This window comes from Pleurodeles waltl, chromosome 4_1, assembly GCF_031143425.1.
Source record: "Pleurodeles waltl isolate 20211129_DDA chromosome 4_1, aPleWal1.hap1.20221129, whole genome shotgun sequence".
Taxonomy (NCBI): Eukaryota; Metazoa; Chordata; class Amphibia; order Caudata; family Salamandridae; genus Pleurodeles; species Pleurodeles waltl.
Window position 1 is genome coordinate 125,742,008 of NC_090442.1, and position 16,795 is coordinate 125,758,802.

Below are 16,795 nucleotides of genomic sequence, written 5' to 3' on the forward strand. Positions count from 1 at the left end.
TTAGACGCGTCTAGCGCCAAAGTCCATGGAGTTTGCGTAATTTTTTAGCGTGGACACCTACTTTGCGTTAATGATATGCAAAGTAGGCGTTCCCGTCTAAAAAATTTACTCCGAGGCATGTGCGCCGTATTTACACTCCCGGGCAAAATTCACGCCCGGGAGTGGGCGGGTCAAAAAAAAAGACGTCCAGCCGCTTTTGCGCCGTTTTTTAGCGCCTGGACAAGGCAGGCGTTAAGGGACCTGTGGGCTCGGAAGGAGCCCAGAGGTGCCCTCCCATGCCCCCAGGGACACCCCCTGCCACCCTTGCCCACCCCAGGAGGACACCCAAGGATGGAGGGACCCATCCCAGGGACATTAAGGTAAGTTCAGGTAAGTAATTTTTTTAAAAAAAATTGTGGCATAGGGGGGCCTGATTTGTGCCCCCCTACATGCCACTATGCCCAATGACCATGCCCAGGGGACAGAAGTCCCCTGGGCATGGCCATTGGGAAAGGGGGCATGACTCTTGTCTTTGCTAAGATAGGAGTCATTTCAATGGGGGTTGGGAGTCGAAAAAAATGGCGCAAATCGGGTTGAGGCGAAAATTTTGCCTCAGCCTGACTTGCCCCATTTTTTGGCGCCCAAGCTCCATATTCCCCTACGCCGGCGCTGCCTGGTGTACGTCATTTTTTTTCACGCACACCAGGCAGCGCCGGCGGCTAACGCTGGCTAACGTCATTGAATAAATACGGCGCCCGCATGGTGCTTCAGAATGGCGTTAGCCGGCGCAAATTTTTTTGACGCAAAACTGCGTTGTGCCTTACAATCCACGTCTGGCTGGGCTTGGTTGACAGCTCCTTGTGCATTCACTCAGACACACCCCAAACACAGGGTACTCAGCCTCACTTGCATACATCTGCATTTTGAATGGGTCTTCCTGGGCTAGGAGGGTGGAGGGCCTGCTCTCACACAAAGGACTGCCACACCCCCTACTGGGACCCTGGCAGACAGGATTGAACTGAAAGGGGACCTGGTGCACTTCTTAGCCACTCTTTGAAGTCTCCCCCACTTCAAAGGCACCTTTGGGTATAAAACAGTGCCTCTGCCCTACCTCATCAGACACTTGCTGGAGAAGAAACCTGAACCAGAAACTACACCCTGCCAAGAAGAACTGCCTGGCTGCTCAAAGGACTCACCTGTCTGCTTTCTACAAAGGACTGCTGCCTTGCTGTTGGCCTGCTGCCTTGCTGAACTCTTGTCTGGCTGTGAAAGTGCTCTCCAAGGGCTTGGATAGAGCTTGCCTCCTGTTCCCTGAAGTCTCAGGACCAAAAAGACTTCTCTCTTTCACTTGGACGCTCCGTGCGCTGAAAATTTCGACGTACAGCTTGTTCCGCGGCGAGAAAAACGCTGCACACCGACGCTGACCGACGCGACGCTCTTGGGACGACCGAAAATCCGACGCACGGCTTCGCAAGGACAACGCCGCCCGACCTCTAGAGGAGAAATTGACGCGACGCCTGCCGTGAGATCGTAATTTCGACGCGCAGCCCCGCAGAATGACGCGCAGCCGGAAAACAAGCAGGAAAATCCACGCACAGACCCGGGACATCTGGTAATCCCCGCAATCCACGAAAAGAGACTGTCCGTGCGCCGGAAAACGACGCACGACTTCCCCGCGTGGAAAATAACGACGCAAGTCCGTGTGTGCTGGGGAGAAATCGACGCACACACCCTTTTTCCACGCACCTCTTCTTTTGTGGCCCTCTGAGGAGATTTTTCCACTCCAAGCCAGGTACTTGTGTTTGAAAGAGACTTTGTTTATATTCTAAAGACTTAAGACACTGTATATCACTTTTCAGTGATATCCCTACAATTTCCCTTTGCATACTTTATTCTTTTTGACCTACAATTATCCAGATAAATATTATATATTTTTCTAAACACTGTGTGGTGTATTTTTGTGGTGCTATATGGTGGTATTGTATGATTTATTGCACAAATACTTTACACATTGCCTTCTAAGTTAAGCCTGACTGCTCATGCCAAGCTACCAGAGGGTGGGCACAGGATAATCTTGGATTGTGTGTGACTTACCCTGACTAGAGTGAGGACTTTTGCTTGGACAGGGGGTAACCTGACTGCCAACCAAAAAACCAATTTCTAACAATAAGCAACATTTTTTAGGCCAAGAACTCTTCCTCTCGGTTTTGCTCCTGGTCCCAACTGAGAAACCAATTTCACAGCTGGTTCTGATGTACCCCAAATTTCCGGGTCCATCAGTGATGACCCAAAAGATTGAGGGAATTAGGGGGCAATGGTCCGCATGTTTGACACCTTGTAGCCTCTTTCTTTTGAACCCTTAAGGCCCCATGGATTTGCAGCTGCCTCTAGTTGTTTTGCCAGTGGCGGGACAGCCTTTTGCGCTGGTCATGCCACCTGAACCAGCTTTCGGTTTATCACCAATTCCAGAGCTGACTTCACACTCAGCACTAGGATCCGTGTTGGTTTAGACAGCATTATGCCTGCACTGATGCTAATGATGCTGAAGAGAAGAATAGGTAACTCTACCTAATTCTGAGCCAAATTCATCTTGGCCTCTGCCAAAGCCATGCTCAAGCTCAGTCCCTACGTGCGCAATACATATACATACTGATACAATAGTGCCTTTTCTCAGGAGTGCTCCAACAACTTTTTCAATCAGACTCTGATCACAGCAAACACTTCAGTGATGGTGGGAATTAATTCTCCCCACAATATGTTGATGACACTTTTTATATAGACCTGCAAGAGAGCTCCACACTTCCCCTGGCATGGCAAGAAAGGCATCTTCACTTTCCACACATTCTCACCCTATCTGTCATCACAAATCTCTGACCGTCTCATTGCATTTCAGCATTAGATAGCCCTGTGGATCCTTATGCTCAGTTTTTCAAGAAAGATAGAAGGCCTCTACTTCCCCTCTTCCTCTAATCCTATCAACTCTCCAACTTTCTGTTGACTTTTCTCCAGATGGCATGAGGTTTACCTCCTTGTTTGAGAATCAAGGGGCCAGATGTATGAAGAAAATCATTTGTGACTACCACATTTTTTGCGAGTCACTATTTTGATTTGCAAAAACCAATGTACAAATGTGTCTATTGTAAACCAAGACCTACCTCATGAATATTAATGAGGTATGTCTCGGTTGGAGACCCATCACAGGGATAGTGGCCTGCCTGTGGTCATCAAACAGCCATGTCTGTGATTGTTTTTATATAAAGTATTTTTTGAAACACATCCCGTTTTCGTTAGCGAAAAATTGGATGCTTTCCAAAAAAAAAATGAAACGTTTTCTTTTCATTTTTATAAGAGTAGGCAGTCAAATCACAAACCCACAATTTGGCCTTTCTATAGATAAAAAACCTTTTTGCTTTTGCAAAGGGCCTTATTCTGTCAATCAGGCCGTTTGCAAAGGTAAAAAGGCATGGCACATCTGGCCCTCTGTGTACTGTTCAGTTCTCTGAAGACCATGGAATAATTAATTGCCACCACTACCACAGCAGCACGTTATTAGATCACAAGCATGGAAAAATATGGTCTTGCCTTCCATTCAATACTGCTAAGACACTAATTATCCCCTTAATAGCCAGGAAACTAGACTAGTGCACCAGTCTTCTACTGTGCCTGCCCCAGCATTCTTTTACTCAGCTAGCAAAGTGCTTAATTTCACAACCAGAACCTTATTCAAACTGCCCAGGCACACACCTACCACCCTCTTATGTCATAAAGCTGGGTAGCTATCTGCTGCAGAAGGACCCTATAAAAAGTCTTAACTGGTATACAAAGGTATTATTATTATTATTTCTCCACACTTTTTCTCAGACATCATGATTTGCTACCCTCCACCAAGAAATCTGCACTCCTCACACTAGAATTTACTGGTCCCAGGTTCTGTCTCTAGATCCTGGTATCTTCTCCTGATAGGTTCCAGTCTATGAAACGTGTCCTGTCTTCCTGACATCAGTGCCTGTCATAACTCTAGAACTAGGCTCTAGAGACAGCTCATAAAAATGGAGAGGAAGAACACATAAAGATGAGCATCAGATCCATTAATATACATATTGCCATTTTAGTGGGGGTAAAAGTCTTTGGTTCCTTATTCTGTCATTCCTTACTCTGCGAACCAAAAGTGTATTTGGGTGACCAAAGCCACATTTTTTAACCGGACCTTGAGTCTCAGGTACTCAGCTAGCAAAGTGCTTAATTTCACAACCAGAACCTTATTCAAACTGCCCAGACACACACCTACCACCCTCTTATGTCATAAAGCTGGGTAGCTATCTGCTGCAGAAGGACCCTATAAAAAGTCTTAACTGGTATACAAAGGTATTATTATTATTATTTCTCCACACTTTTTCTCAGACATCATGATTTGCTACCCTCCACCAAGAAATCTGCGCTCCACACACTAGAATTTACTGGTCCCAGGTTCTGTCTCTAGATCCTGGTATCTTCTCCTGATAGGTTCCAGTCTATGAAACGTGTCCTGTCTTCCTGACATCAGTGCCTGTCATAACTCTAGAACTAGGCTCTAGAGACAGCTCATAAAATTGGAGAGGAAGAACACATAAAGATGAGCATCAGATCCATTAATATACATATTGCCATTTTAGTGGGGGTAAAAGTCTTTGGTTCCTTATTCTGTCATTCCTTACTCTGCGAACCAAAAGTGTATTTGGGTGACCAAAGCCAAATTTTTTAACCGGACCTTGAGTCTCAGGTACTGACTGAGTGTATTCATCTCAATGAAAGGAGCAGTGAGTGGAACATTGAATGAAGAGGTGAGACTGTGAATAAACACAAAAATGCAGCAAGATAGTTGACTGTAGTATCATTTCTGTGTTACGTGATAATAGTATTGTCATTAGGAATCAAATAGATATTTAGAGGGATGGAATACTATATTTGGTGTACCAGCATGCACACGTACATCTAATTGTGTGATTTGGTTTCTCTACACCTAAGTATAAGGACACAGGGCCCGATTTAGATCTTGGCCAATGGGATACTCCATCACAAACATGACAGATATCCCGTACGCCATATTATGATCCCAATATATCCTATGGGGATCATAACAGGATATCCATCACATTTGCGACTGAGTATTCCCTGCTGCTGAGATCTAAATCAAGCCCAAATTTTTGTTTGCTATTACAGATCTCCCAGAGAATTCCAGCGTGGCCTTTTGTACCATACCTTTTATCTTTGAAGGGAAGAAGTTCTTTTCTTGCACCACAGAAGGAAGGATGGATGGAAGATACTGGTGTGCCACCACTGAAAATTATGACAAAGACGGGCAGTGGATTCTGTGTTCTGGTTCAGGTGAGCTGGGAGAGTGTTGATGTCATTATCTCCGAAGGATATATAAGAACACTCTCAGGGGCATATTTATGTGTTTGGTGACTTGCTGCACTGCCCTGCGTCACAGGGAAAGGGCAGGAATATGCTGTATTTATCTAATATGGCACATTCCTGTCCTTTCCCCCAGTACTGGAGCCCCCTGCACTAGTGTCAAAGCTGGCACCCTTCACCATGGTGCAGATTTGTTTTTGCGCAGGAAGGGACACCTTCCTGCAAAAAAACACTGTGAAAGGCATTTTCCTCTTTCTATGTGTGCTGCACACATAGAAAGAGGAAAAAAAGGCATATTAAATATATTTCCCCTTATTACACCTCTGCTGGTTAGGTATAAGAGTTGGGAGTATGTTCAGATTTACAAGTCCTTGTGAATCTGGGAATTTGTCAAAATCCACGGGAGTTGGTGGGAACACTCACTGCAACGCCATGGCATGCTTCCACAGGGAAGAGTAAGACAATGCAGCAATATGCTCCGTGTTGCCTTACTTTGCATGTTTGAAGCTTTTTGGCTTAACAATTCTGACTTAGTGGTTTGTGCCACACAAGTACCATGTTGCGTGGTGCAAGCATGGCACAACCCACTCATAAATATGGCTCAATATTTCTCAATGAAGAAATTATCGAAATGTAGGCAAAAATTGCAAAAATGATGTATTCAGCTTTCACCATTACAGATATGTCTAAGGCAGAAGGTCAAATGGTACCAAGCCAACATAAATCTCCATTCGACTGCTCTTCTTCTATTGTTGAAACCTCAGGCAAAACAAAAGATAGTAGTCATTAGAGATCTTTGTGCTAAGACTCAGGGCCTTATTTATACTTTTTGGTGCAAAACTGCACTAAGGCAGTTTTGCCCCAAAACGTTTTGCACCGGCTTGCACCATTTTTTAGCACCAGCTGGGCACCATATTTATGGAATGGTGCAAGCCGGTGCAAAGGGTAGGCTAGCTTAAAAAAAAAAATGACATTAGGCAGTTTTGAGTCAAAATAAATGATTCTGACCAGATTAGCATCATTTTTTGAGGGGCATATTTATACTCTGTTTGCACTGAATTAGCGTCATTTTTTTTTACTCTAATTCAGTGCAAAACTAACTTCATATTTATACTTTGGTGCTAGACACGTCTAGCACCAAATTTATGGAGTTAAAGTCATTTTTTGGAAGTGGAAACCTACCTTGCCTTAATGAGATGCAAGGTAGGCGTTCCTGTGCAAAAAAATGACTCTATGGCCTTAACACCATATTTATACTCCCATGTAAAAATGGTGCAAGGGAGGGAGGAGGGGTCAAAAAATGGGGCAAAGCTTGCTTTGCCCCATTTTTTAAGACCTGGGTCAGGGCAGGTGTTAGGGGACCTGTGGCCCTATTTCCATGGTGGAACACCATGGAATAAGCCCAGAGGTGCCCTCCCTAGGCCCTAGGGGCACCCCCACCCACACTAGAGGGACTGCGAGGATGGGGGACCCCATCCCAGGTAAGTACAGGTAAGTGCATTTTATTTAGGTGGGCATGACTCCTGCCTTTTCTAAGGCAGGAGTCATGTGGCATTGTAGGTTTAGCACCATAAAATGACGCTAATCTGGTTAGAGTCATTTTTTTTTACTCTAACCTGCCTAAAGGCATTTTTTGGTGCTAAACCCTCTCCTTCTATACTGCCAGCCCCACCCGACTAAAGTCATTTTTTAAAACTCTAGCCTACACTTTGCACCGGCTTGCACCATTCCATAAATATGGTGCCCGGCTGGTGCACAGAAATGGTGCAAGCCGGTGCTAAACTTTTTGGTGCAAAACTGAGTTAGTGCAGTTTTGCAGCAAAAAGTATAAATAAGGGCCAATATTTTGTAAGTTTGCGCCACTTTTGCGTCATAAACTGACGTTAATGCGGTGAATAAAAAGTTTAAATCAGGGCCTTGGTGCTAGATGGGTCTAGCACCAAAGTATAAATATGGAGTTAGTTTTGCACCGAATTAGAGTAAAAAAAAAAATGACACTAATTCGGTGCAAACAGAGTATAAATATGCCGCAGAGTATAAATATGCCCCTAAATATGGCGCTAAGGCCATTGAGTCATTTTTTGCACGGGAACGCCTACCTTGCATCTCATTAAGGCAAAGTAGGTCTCCACTTTCAAAAAATGACTTTAACTCCATAAATTTGGTGCTAGAGGGGTCTAGCACCAAAGTATAAATATGGAGTTAGTTTTGCACCGAATTAGAGTAAAAAAAAATGACACTAATTTGGTGCAAACAGAGTATAAATATGCCCCTCAGACTTTTAACCCAACTCCTTCTTCAAAGTTGGAAAGAGCATTTCCTGCTGTCTTTTCATAGGGACCTAAAAAAATTCATTATTTGCGTATTATGCATGTGTGATGCTAGCAGGAGAAATGCTAGTGTCCTGGACACACTTACATTGATATGGGCTCAGAGAGACATCATTTGTTTTGTACATTGAAGAGGAGTACGTGTTACCAGAGTTTTAATTGCTTGTTTTGAATGTACAGCAACTACATGCAAATATCTCTTTTGGCTGAATGTCCCACTGCACTGAGTGCTGAAGCACCCAACTATGTCATAATTCCAACGTTGTGGCTGGTGCTCAGGGGATGGAACATGTTTTGTCAGTTGGGAAGGAGGGAATGAGAGTTATGATGAAGAACCAAAGATATGAGCTTCATACCCATTATTACAGAGGGGTCACGATTAAGAGGCTGCACATGTTTCACTGTCCATGAAAAAGCCTTGCTACTTGTTTCCTTTGTGGTATAATTGTTGTTTTGATTGCTTCCCAGTACCTTTCTCACGCTTAACCCTTTGAGAGGTAATGGCTTGGCGAGGCCCTGAATCAAAATGGCTGCCGGTGGGAAAGCAAATTATTAGTTGGGGACAGGAAGCTAGTCCACCACAAGTGATATTGTCCTTATTCTTGTTAGGTGCAGTAATGTTTTTAGTAATTTAAACCTGAGTAGTTAAAGCTTTGGTAGCTATGGCACAGAGAAGCCAAGATTAACTGAAGAAAATGTGCAAAGCATTTAGAAGTAACAAGCCAGTTAAAAAGTCAAAAACCCATCACATTTAAAATCCCACTCAAATTGATAAAAATGCAGAAAACAGTAATGACCATAATGACAAAATTCTATCGAGAATAACCAAAGATATGAATTTTTTAATTTTTATTGAAAATAGTGCCACAGTCATCTGGTTGCTGTTAACCTGTACCTAGGCATGCTTTAAGGAAACCATGACAGTGCGTGACTTGCATACAGAAACCAAGTTTGTCCCAATCAAAAGCTGAACCTTCTGACTTAACCCCTGAATAGAAATCAAAAATCATCAGTGGGGCAAGGCAGCAGGCAGTGGCTGAGAAGAGCTCTGAGACCACCTAGCTGTCAGACAAGGTTCAAGTGAAGCTTTTTTGGTGGGAAAGCTCAGAGCAAGAGAATGTCAAAATCTCACCCAAGGACTGTCCCTAACCAGCTGGATACTTTCGGAGCCTTGGAACCGTGAAGAGCAGCAGCAACAGCACACAAAAGGGGGTAACCATGCTAAGGAGCATTTTCCTACACTGTCTAGGACTCTTGCTTCTGAAACTGAGTCCTTAATATGTGTTAGATGACTGTGACAAGCTAAGGGGGGAAGGGCACCAGAGGGTCCAGTGGAGACGCGTACGACTTTGTGAGCCAAAGTAAAGAGTCAGGGAGCTTGACCATCTCCTGAGACAAAGTACTCAATGGGCTACCAAAGTAAGGAGAGGACACGCTGACAGACCAAAGGGGCTGAACGGGACACAGAGCATCTCAGTAAGATGCATCCTTGGAAGGCACCAGTGCTGCCAAACCTGTGGTCTGGAACCCACTCCTCCCTTCTCCTCCTCTTATTCCATTGATGTGTAGTAAATGTACTTTATTTTTCTAAATTTGGTTGGGGATTTTCTTGTGTTGTGTTTTGGCTTTACATTAACCTGCCTGCTTTGTACCATAGCCACTACAGGGCTGAACAAAGATTAATTTGTTCACTTAAGTGATTCACCCTATCAAGGACTGTTACCACGCCCTTAACTAATGCCCCCAACTCCTTACAAGCACCTAATGAATATCTAGCTAACAGCAGCAATATAATTTGCCTGCTTTCTTCACTGAAGTACATTTACAGCCGACTGTGACCAGAGAGACCTATGTTATTGGGTAGAGGTTGGATGAGGTGTCTGTGAAGCCACTGGTTTTTGGCAGGAAACCTCAGAGCAGGAGATATTTTAATTTTACACTCAGAAAAGGTCTCTTGTTAGTCAGATACTTTGTGTACCTTCTCCCTGTGAAGATGTCCACCTTCTTAGGTAGTCACTTCTTTGTTGCTCAGATTCTGGGCAAAGCTGCAGGGTGTAGACAAAGAGGGCTCCGCAAGGCTTGAAATCTTCCCTGCAGATGTTGGATCAGATTTGCTGCTGCAGGATAAGAATTTAGTGGGAGCAACCTGAATCTCTGGCTCAGGTCCAATGTATAATTGTAGGTTCATCTTTGCAGGTTGGTCCTGGGCTCCCGTCGGATCTGAGAGGAAAAAGTTGGCAATAAGTTTCAAGTCCCAGGTTTCCAGAAACTTTAGGAGGAGTAACCTTTGAGAACTGTCAAGGGTCCAGGACCTTGGTGACAGTCCTTGAGGGTCAAGGCTCACCCCAGCAGAGGGGAGCAGCAGGGCAAGGGGCAACTCCACTTGGAACTGGTCAGTGGGCTGCTGCTGGAAAGGGTTGTGGAAGTGTGCAATATCCCTGTAGTTTCACAGGTCCAACAGTTTTCTGACAGGGGTCCTGGGGATAACACCTATTTGCCAAGTGCCTTCCTGTGGGTGGGAGAAGCTCCTAGCCACTCCCTAACTATTGAGGCAAATGTTCAGAGGGGTGGCCCTACCCACTTTTGCAGCAATCCTATGTGTTTTACTGTAAGCTGCCCCACAGTGTCCTTCTCCGCTTAAATCCAACATGGCAGAGCTCTTCTTGGACTGGTCAGAGCTCTTTGTGCCCATTCAAAGATGTGTCTATGATGGGCAAACCCTTCCATGTGGCCACTTCAAAACAGTTCAGAAGCAGCTACACTTGGTTTGGAACCAAGTAAACAAAGAAGATGAAGGGAGGCAGTCCTAGGTATGAGCTACATCTGGTAGTGACGGGGGTTGCAACTCTTTGAAGCCCAGGAAGCATCGCCTCCAGGTCATCCTTCACAGGGAAGAAAAACATCTTACCCTCCAGGTTATCCTTCACAAGGAAGAAAAGCATCTTTCTACCCCCAAGTGTTTTATCCACTGTCTTGGAGAAATCCATGTCTCACCACAGGGGACCCATTCACCAGTGAGATGACACTGGACAGTGAAATAGTAATATAAAATCTAACTTTACCATTAAGTTGAATTAAAATTACTATTAAAATAAGTCCTAAATATTATAAGTTGTTTTAATGTTGCAATATTTTCCTATGGGAGAGGCATACTTGCTACAGTAAATTACATCTTTGGAGGTGTTTCACTGGTAAAACATATAAAACCTTAAGTATTCATGTCCTGTTTTTCAATAATGTAACAATAACATGTGCTCTGCTCTATTGACATTTAGGGTCTATTAAAAAGGAAGGTATATATATTAAAAAGGAAGGTTTTGGCCTGGCAAAAATGTGACAAAATATATATTTTGCCAGTTTGAAATGGTAGTTTAAAACTGCCATCCTAGGTTTCAATGGCACACCGGTATGTATGCTGTTCACTGCTACATTAGTGGGTGTCACAATGAGTGCTGCAGCCCACTAAGAGCATTTAAGTTACAGGCCCTGGGTACATGGGTACCATGTAGAAGGGACTTACAAGTAAATTAAATGTACCAGTAAAGTATATGCCAATTTTATCATATTTAGAAGAGAGAGCACAAGAACATCACCACTGGTATGCAGGAGTGAAGTACGCAGAGGCCTGTGGCCAATAAAATTGGTCCAGCTACAGAAGGCAAACACTGGGGAGTATTCTGTGCAGAAGATGATCATGTCTAACAATAACTTTGCCTCATAGTGCTGTAATCAGGACTAGACATAAACTTTGAAAGAAGCCTTGCTGCTGCATACTCCTTCTGGAAAAGGAGAAAGTGTAAAGCCTAGTCTGAAGAACATAAATAGAAAAACCGAGCTGACTAAAGCCCTCTTGCAGCCCATCTCTAAAGAGTGAGCCACCTCAAGCCATAAGAACCCTACGACTCAGCTAAACACAATCACCCTAGGGCCTCAGAGATTATTAACCTGCAGAGTTGTCTTTGAGGACTTCAAGTGTGGTGAAGTAGAGGACTTTCCCCTACCAGACCTCTATTTTCCTGTTTCAGTCACAGAGTGATGCAGAGTCTTTATATCTTCACCCAACGTTTGGGGAGGAGGGGTTCTTTGTTGATAGCCATACATCATAATTCAATAAAGATTGATCACACTAGCATAGCATACTGGAGGTATGCATATTTAAACTCCCAGTGCTGTCTTAGTCTACTTATTCGACTGACAATCTTGACGATTATAAACCAGTTCGGATATGGGGATCTCTGAGGTTTGGTACTCCCAGGGAAATTCTTGTGGTCTCTAGAAACATGCCAGCTGCCTTATCCAATGTATCGACTTAAGACCACAGTCTCTCACATTGACCTTTGCTCATTACTGTAGACCAGACTACTAGTACCCAAGTAGCCCTATTAACTGAACACCAAAGGTTTATTTAAACTGTTTTTTGACACCACTTGCATGATTGTTCTACTTTCAGCAGTGGTTGTTGGGCTTACTAGCTTTTGGACTATTTGTTGGGTTCAACCCTACTTAGTTGTATAGCCTTGCATCCATGGATGCCAAAAACTAATGGTAGGGGTCAGCGGTATCATAGATGTAAGAAATTGGATTATTATTTGGGGTGGGAGGCTGACACTCTCAAGGAATCATTACACTAAATTGTCAGGGTGAACTCCAAAATCACCAAATTAACATGTGCTCAACTCCATGGTGGCTATGGCAGAGAGCGGACTGGTTTAACTTAGGGTGTGTGTAAAGTATTTATGCAGCACCAAAACATTAATTAAGTCAAAACACCAAACAATAAAAATAGAAAAATAGAGTGAAATTTAATGAACAAATTAGAAAAAATAACACAAAGGGCCAGATGTATGACCCAGAGTTTTGCGACTTGCAATTTGCAACTCATTTGCGGGTATCAAATTGCGAATCGCAAAACCATCTGTACAGCAGTGTACTTCACACCATTTGTGATTCCCAGTGGGGTCGCAAATTACCTATCTCACAATATTAATGAGGTAGGTCGCAATTTGCGACCCCATTGGGAATGGCTGCCCTCACAGGGATGATGGCTTGTTGGGAACAGCAGACCACCATGTCTGTGACTGCTTTTAAACAAAGCATTTTTTTTTTTTTTTTTTACACAGCCCGTTTTTGTTAAAGGAAAACGGGATGCATTTCAAAAACAAAATGAAAAGTTTTCTTGAAAATATTTTTGTTACCATTTACAAAGGGGAAGGGGTACCATGGGGACCCCTTCCTGTTTCCAAATGGGTTAGCACCAACTCCAATTGTTTTGTGACCGCATCCAATGTCACAAAACAATCATACATCGCACAGCGACTCACAATTAGGAAGTGAACGCCCCTTCCAAATTGCGACTTGCAAACCTATTTTGCAATTTGGTAAATAGATTACCGAATCGCAAAATAGGGTTAATACATACCAAGATGCTTTTTCCTTGTCGCAAACGGCCCGATTCAGCAAATCAGGCCATTTGCGACAAGAAAAAAGCTACGTACATGTGCCCCAAGATCATGTAAGGGGAACCAGAGATATGAATTTCTAATGTTTTAGGTAAAAATAGTGCCAAAGAGCACTGACAGCAAATGATAGTTAATAGAAGCAGTAGAATCGAACCTAGGAATTATGTCAGACTGTCCGTGAGGGAGTGCCAGTGTGATACTCCAAGCAGGTTCAAAGATTTTCTCTTCAAATCCTCCATTGAGGTGAGCCTGAAATTGTATGCAAGGAAGGTGCATTTAAATTGAGCACCTTTGCAGTGAAGTCCCCCTTGCTGCTCTCGAGTCCTCGGAAGTCACAACTTTTCAGGGTTTCTTCAGCAGCTACTCTTGGTCAGTTCTAAGGATCCTATGATCTCAGGAACAACAACTAGGAGCCAGGACTCCCTTCAGAAGAGGAAGCCAACAAGGGCCAGCTCAGGTCCAGATGATACTGGTTAACTGGTCACTTCAAGACAAAGGTCTCTTGCAGCTTGCTGGGTCTCTGTAGCTACACAGCATGTCAGTTAACCATTTTTTGTCCTGGATACAAGAGGAAGCAGGTACACTCATCAAGGACTCCTCACAGATGACTACAGACAGCAGGTTCACTTGTATTATGATCTTCCACAGGTCCAGAAAGTGTTCTAAGTAGGGTGCATTTGGATGACACAATTTTGGTTTGCATTAGCTAGTGGACAGGGTTGACTCATGGCTCCTCTGTAACCAATGGGGTAAAAGTTCCTAAAAACAACACTATCCACTTTTTCAGAAGTTCCTATTTGCCCTATTCCAAACAATCCCATAGTGAACCTTTTGCCTGAATTTCAAGATGGAGAAACTCTTCCTCGTTTGCGCAGAGCCTGTGTGCCAACCAGAATTGTGGCCTGGTAAATGAGCATTCCCCTCCTCTGTGGTTATTCAAACTAGTTCTGGGGTAGCTCCCCTCTCATTGTGTTTGTTGCAGCTTGATTGGGAGGTCTTTTGGGGGCAGAAAAGTCCTTTGCATGGTGATGGACTTGTATCCATGCTCTGAGTGCCCACCTGCTGTGATATCTGGATCCTCAGTAATGATTTCTGAGCAAACAGGGATCATGCATGTGTGCTATGACCTAGACCGGTCTCATGGACTGAAAGGACTGCCCAAAGGATTATTTTCAGGAGGTGTAAGGCTACTGTTTTCACCTAGGGAGCAGTTCAAACAAACCTAGAGTCAAGTAGCATGAGCGCCGTCATGACATCATACTGTGTTTTCAATGATCAATAAAGGGAATAGGCAAGTTTAACGTGCATTACTAGAATGATGCCTCCTAACTATTTCAATTAAGCTTTATTGCTGTCTTCTTAACTTGACCCTTGGCCTACATTGCATTGTGTACTGTGCAAGGATGTATACGTATATGTCTGAGATATGGTACAGTGTAGAAGACTTAACACAAGCAGTGGGGTGTGAGCGCAAGATGTAAGAGACGTTACTGTGCAGCAAGAATAGCCACATCTTCTTCATATGCACACTAGGATGTGTGTGCGCCTGTATGATGGTGCAACACCGAGGATGCAGCACGTGAGGTTGCATGAGTTCGCTAGGATGTATGTGTACCCACAAAGAGCTCAGTACATTGGAGACTCTGCACATGTGAATGATTGTGTGTGCGCTTGGGTATGTGTGCGTCTGTCAAGAGCACAATACAACGCAGATGCTAGATACAATTTTAGGAGACACAGGACTTGTTGGATGAGAAGCCAGGGGGTAAAGATTGCCCCCAGAAAGATTTTGGATTGAGCTGGGTAGGACACACCACACATAGGAGGAAATAAGAGTCTGCTCTTCAGTGCACTTCAATAGCAGTTTTGCAGCTCAACTGAATGGCCCTCGCTGCAAAGAACATGGAGGGGGAACCCCTCCGGACTCACTCAGGTCAGGTGCTGTGCTGTGGGAGCCCCCTAGAGCTCGGGGGTCCCCTTGCACTGCAAGGGCTTCAGGAGCCTTTTTTACACCACTGTTCAATAGGAGTTCTTTTATTCCGAAATGAGGTCACTAGCCAAAAGGGCCTTTGCAAATCTGGGGAAGCAGAAAGGGCTGATACGAAAATCATAAAGAGTAGAGCTGGGGTCCTTTAGTAACATCTTGAAGCACATATCACTGAGGCTGACATCCAGATGTGAACCTCTAGTCACTCCCACTGCCTGTGTTTGGGGCTATCAAAATTGGAGACTTTCTTGCTGACATAGACTACTCACTGGAGAAAGAGAACACCAAAGGAGTGGGCACTTCAAAGTCAGAAATCCCTAGAACACAAACTTCAAATATAGATAGACTAAGGGCCTGATTAAGAGTTTGGTGGAGGGGTTACTCTGTCATAACAGTGACAGCTATCCAGTCTACCGAAATGTAAATCCCATAGGATATAATGGGATTTATATTTCGGCAGATGGGATATCTGTCTCTGTTGTGACAGAGTAACTTCTCCACCAAACTGTAAATCAAACCCTAAATCATAATCATGTCTGGAAATGGATTATAAAAATGGGAAGTTGAGACTCCACTATAGTCAAACTGAAGCTGTACATCACCATGGAGAAGCTCAGCATGTTTCCTGCCTGCTGTGACCCGGATGGGGGATTAAGATTCAGGCAGTCTCCCCCACCTAGGAGGATCAAGAAAACTTGCCAAGAGCCTATAGAACCAGCTTCTGTCTGACTCAAGACCAGTGGGTCCTTTGAGGATAAGAGGATCATTTGAAGGGAGCAAGGTCCAATGGGGATCTCGTTGCGTTTGAGTTCTGGTAAGACTGACAAGTGGCTCATCGGTCCCTAGGGAATATGCTCTGAATTAATACACTCCAGCGCGGGGACTCAGTGATCTCTATACGAAATCTGAGACCTGACGACCTTAGCAGGTTCTAGTTTAGATGTTGCCACATGTTAATGGGGAACTACCTTCAGCCATAAACAGGGTAGTGGGACTGGAAAACGTACCCGATAATGCTAGTGGCCTTGCCTTAATAAGGCAGTGTATGTTGTTTGCAGTTTGTTGTATTGTACATTGTTTTAGTAGATACATTTTTGACATTGCTTGATGCATTTTGAGTTGTGAGTCTGTGCTCGCCCTACACCTAACGCCTCTCTGAGAAGGTTTAGACTGCTTTACCTTCACTACCACTGAGATTCAAGTGCTGAAAGTATACTTGGACCAGTTGCTGATAACCCATAGAAAGCCAGACCCTAGGACATCAGGAGTAAAAGGCCTCAACCACCAATATTTGGCCAAGTAATTCCTGCTTCCCTGTGGCCCTCTGAAAGAGGTTATAACAAGTTCTCACTGTATATTTACTTGTGAAAGGGAAGGACCATTTACAAGTTAATGAAGTTCCTGGATCCACCTAAAACAATTTTTCTGCAAGGGAAAGAAAAGCAACTCCCCAAATCAAGGGACATATTTAGGAACCCCTTGCGCTGCCAGAGCTTCACTTTTTGTGATTCTCTGGATGGCCCAGACTCGAAAAACATATCTATGAGACCAATGCAAAGGGCACTTGGGGTGGCTTTGAATGACTTCATAGATATGGAGTAAGGCAAGGCAGTGCAAGTCGCTGCGTTGCTTTATTCTGCACAAGG

The 16,795-nt window shown here is 44.0% G+C and overlaps 1 protein-coding gene across 4 annotated transcripts in view; it reads left to right on the forward strand.

Annotated features, from left to right (window-relative positions):
- The window catches only part of LOC138287444 (scavenger receptor cysteine-rich type 1 protein M130-like), a 72,003-nt gene that overhangs the window by 14,320 nt on the left and 40,888 nt on the right, over positions 1–16,795 (forward strand). For all 4 annotated transcript variants that reach the window (XM_069227873.1, XM_069227874.1, XM_069227872.1 and 1 more), the window contains one exon: positions 5,179–5,343. In XM_069227873.1, the coding sequence (XP_069083974.1) occupies positions 5,179–5,343 (165 nt within the window). The remainder of the gene's footprint in view (positions 1–5,178; positions 5,344–16,795) is intronic.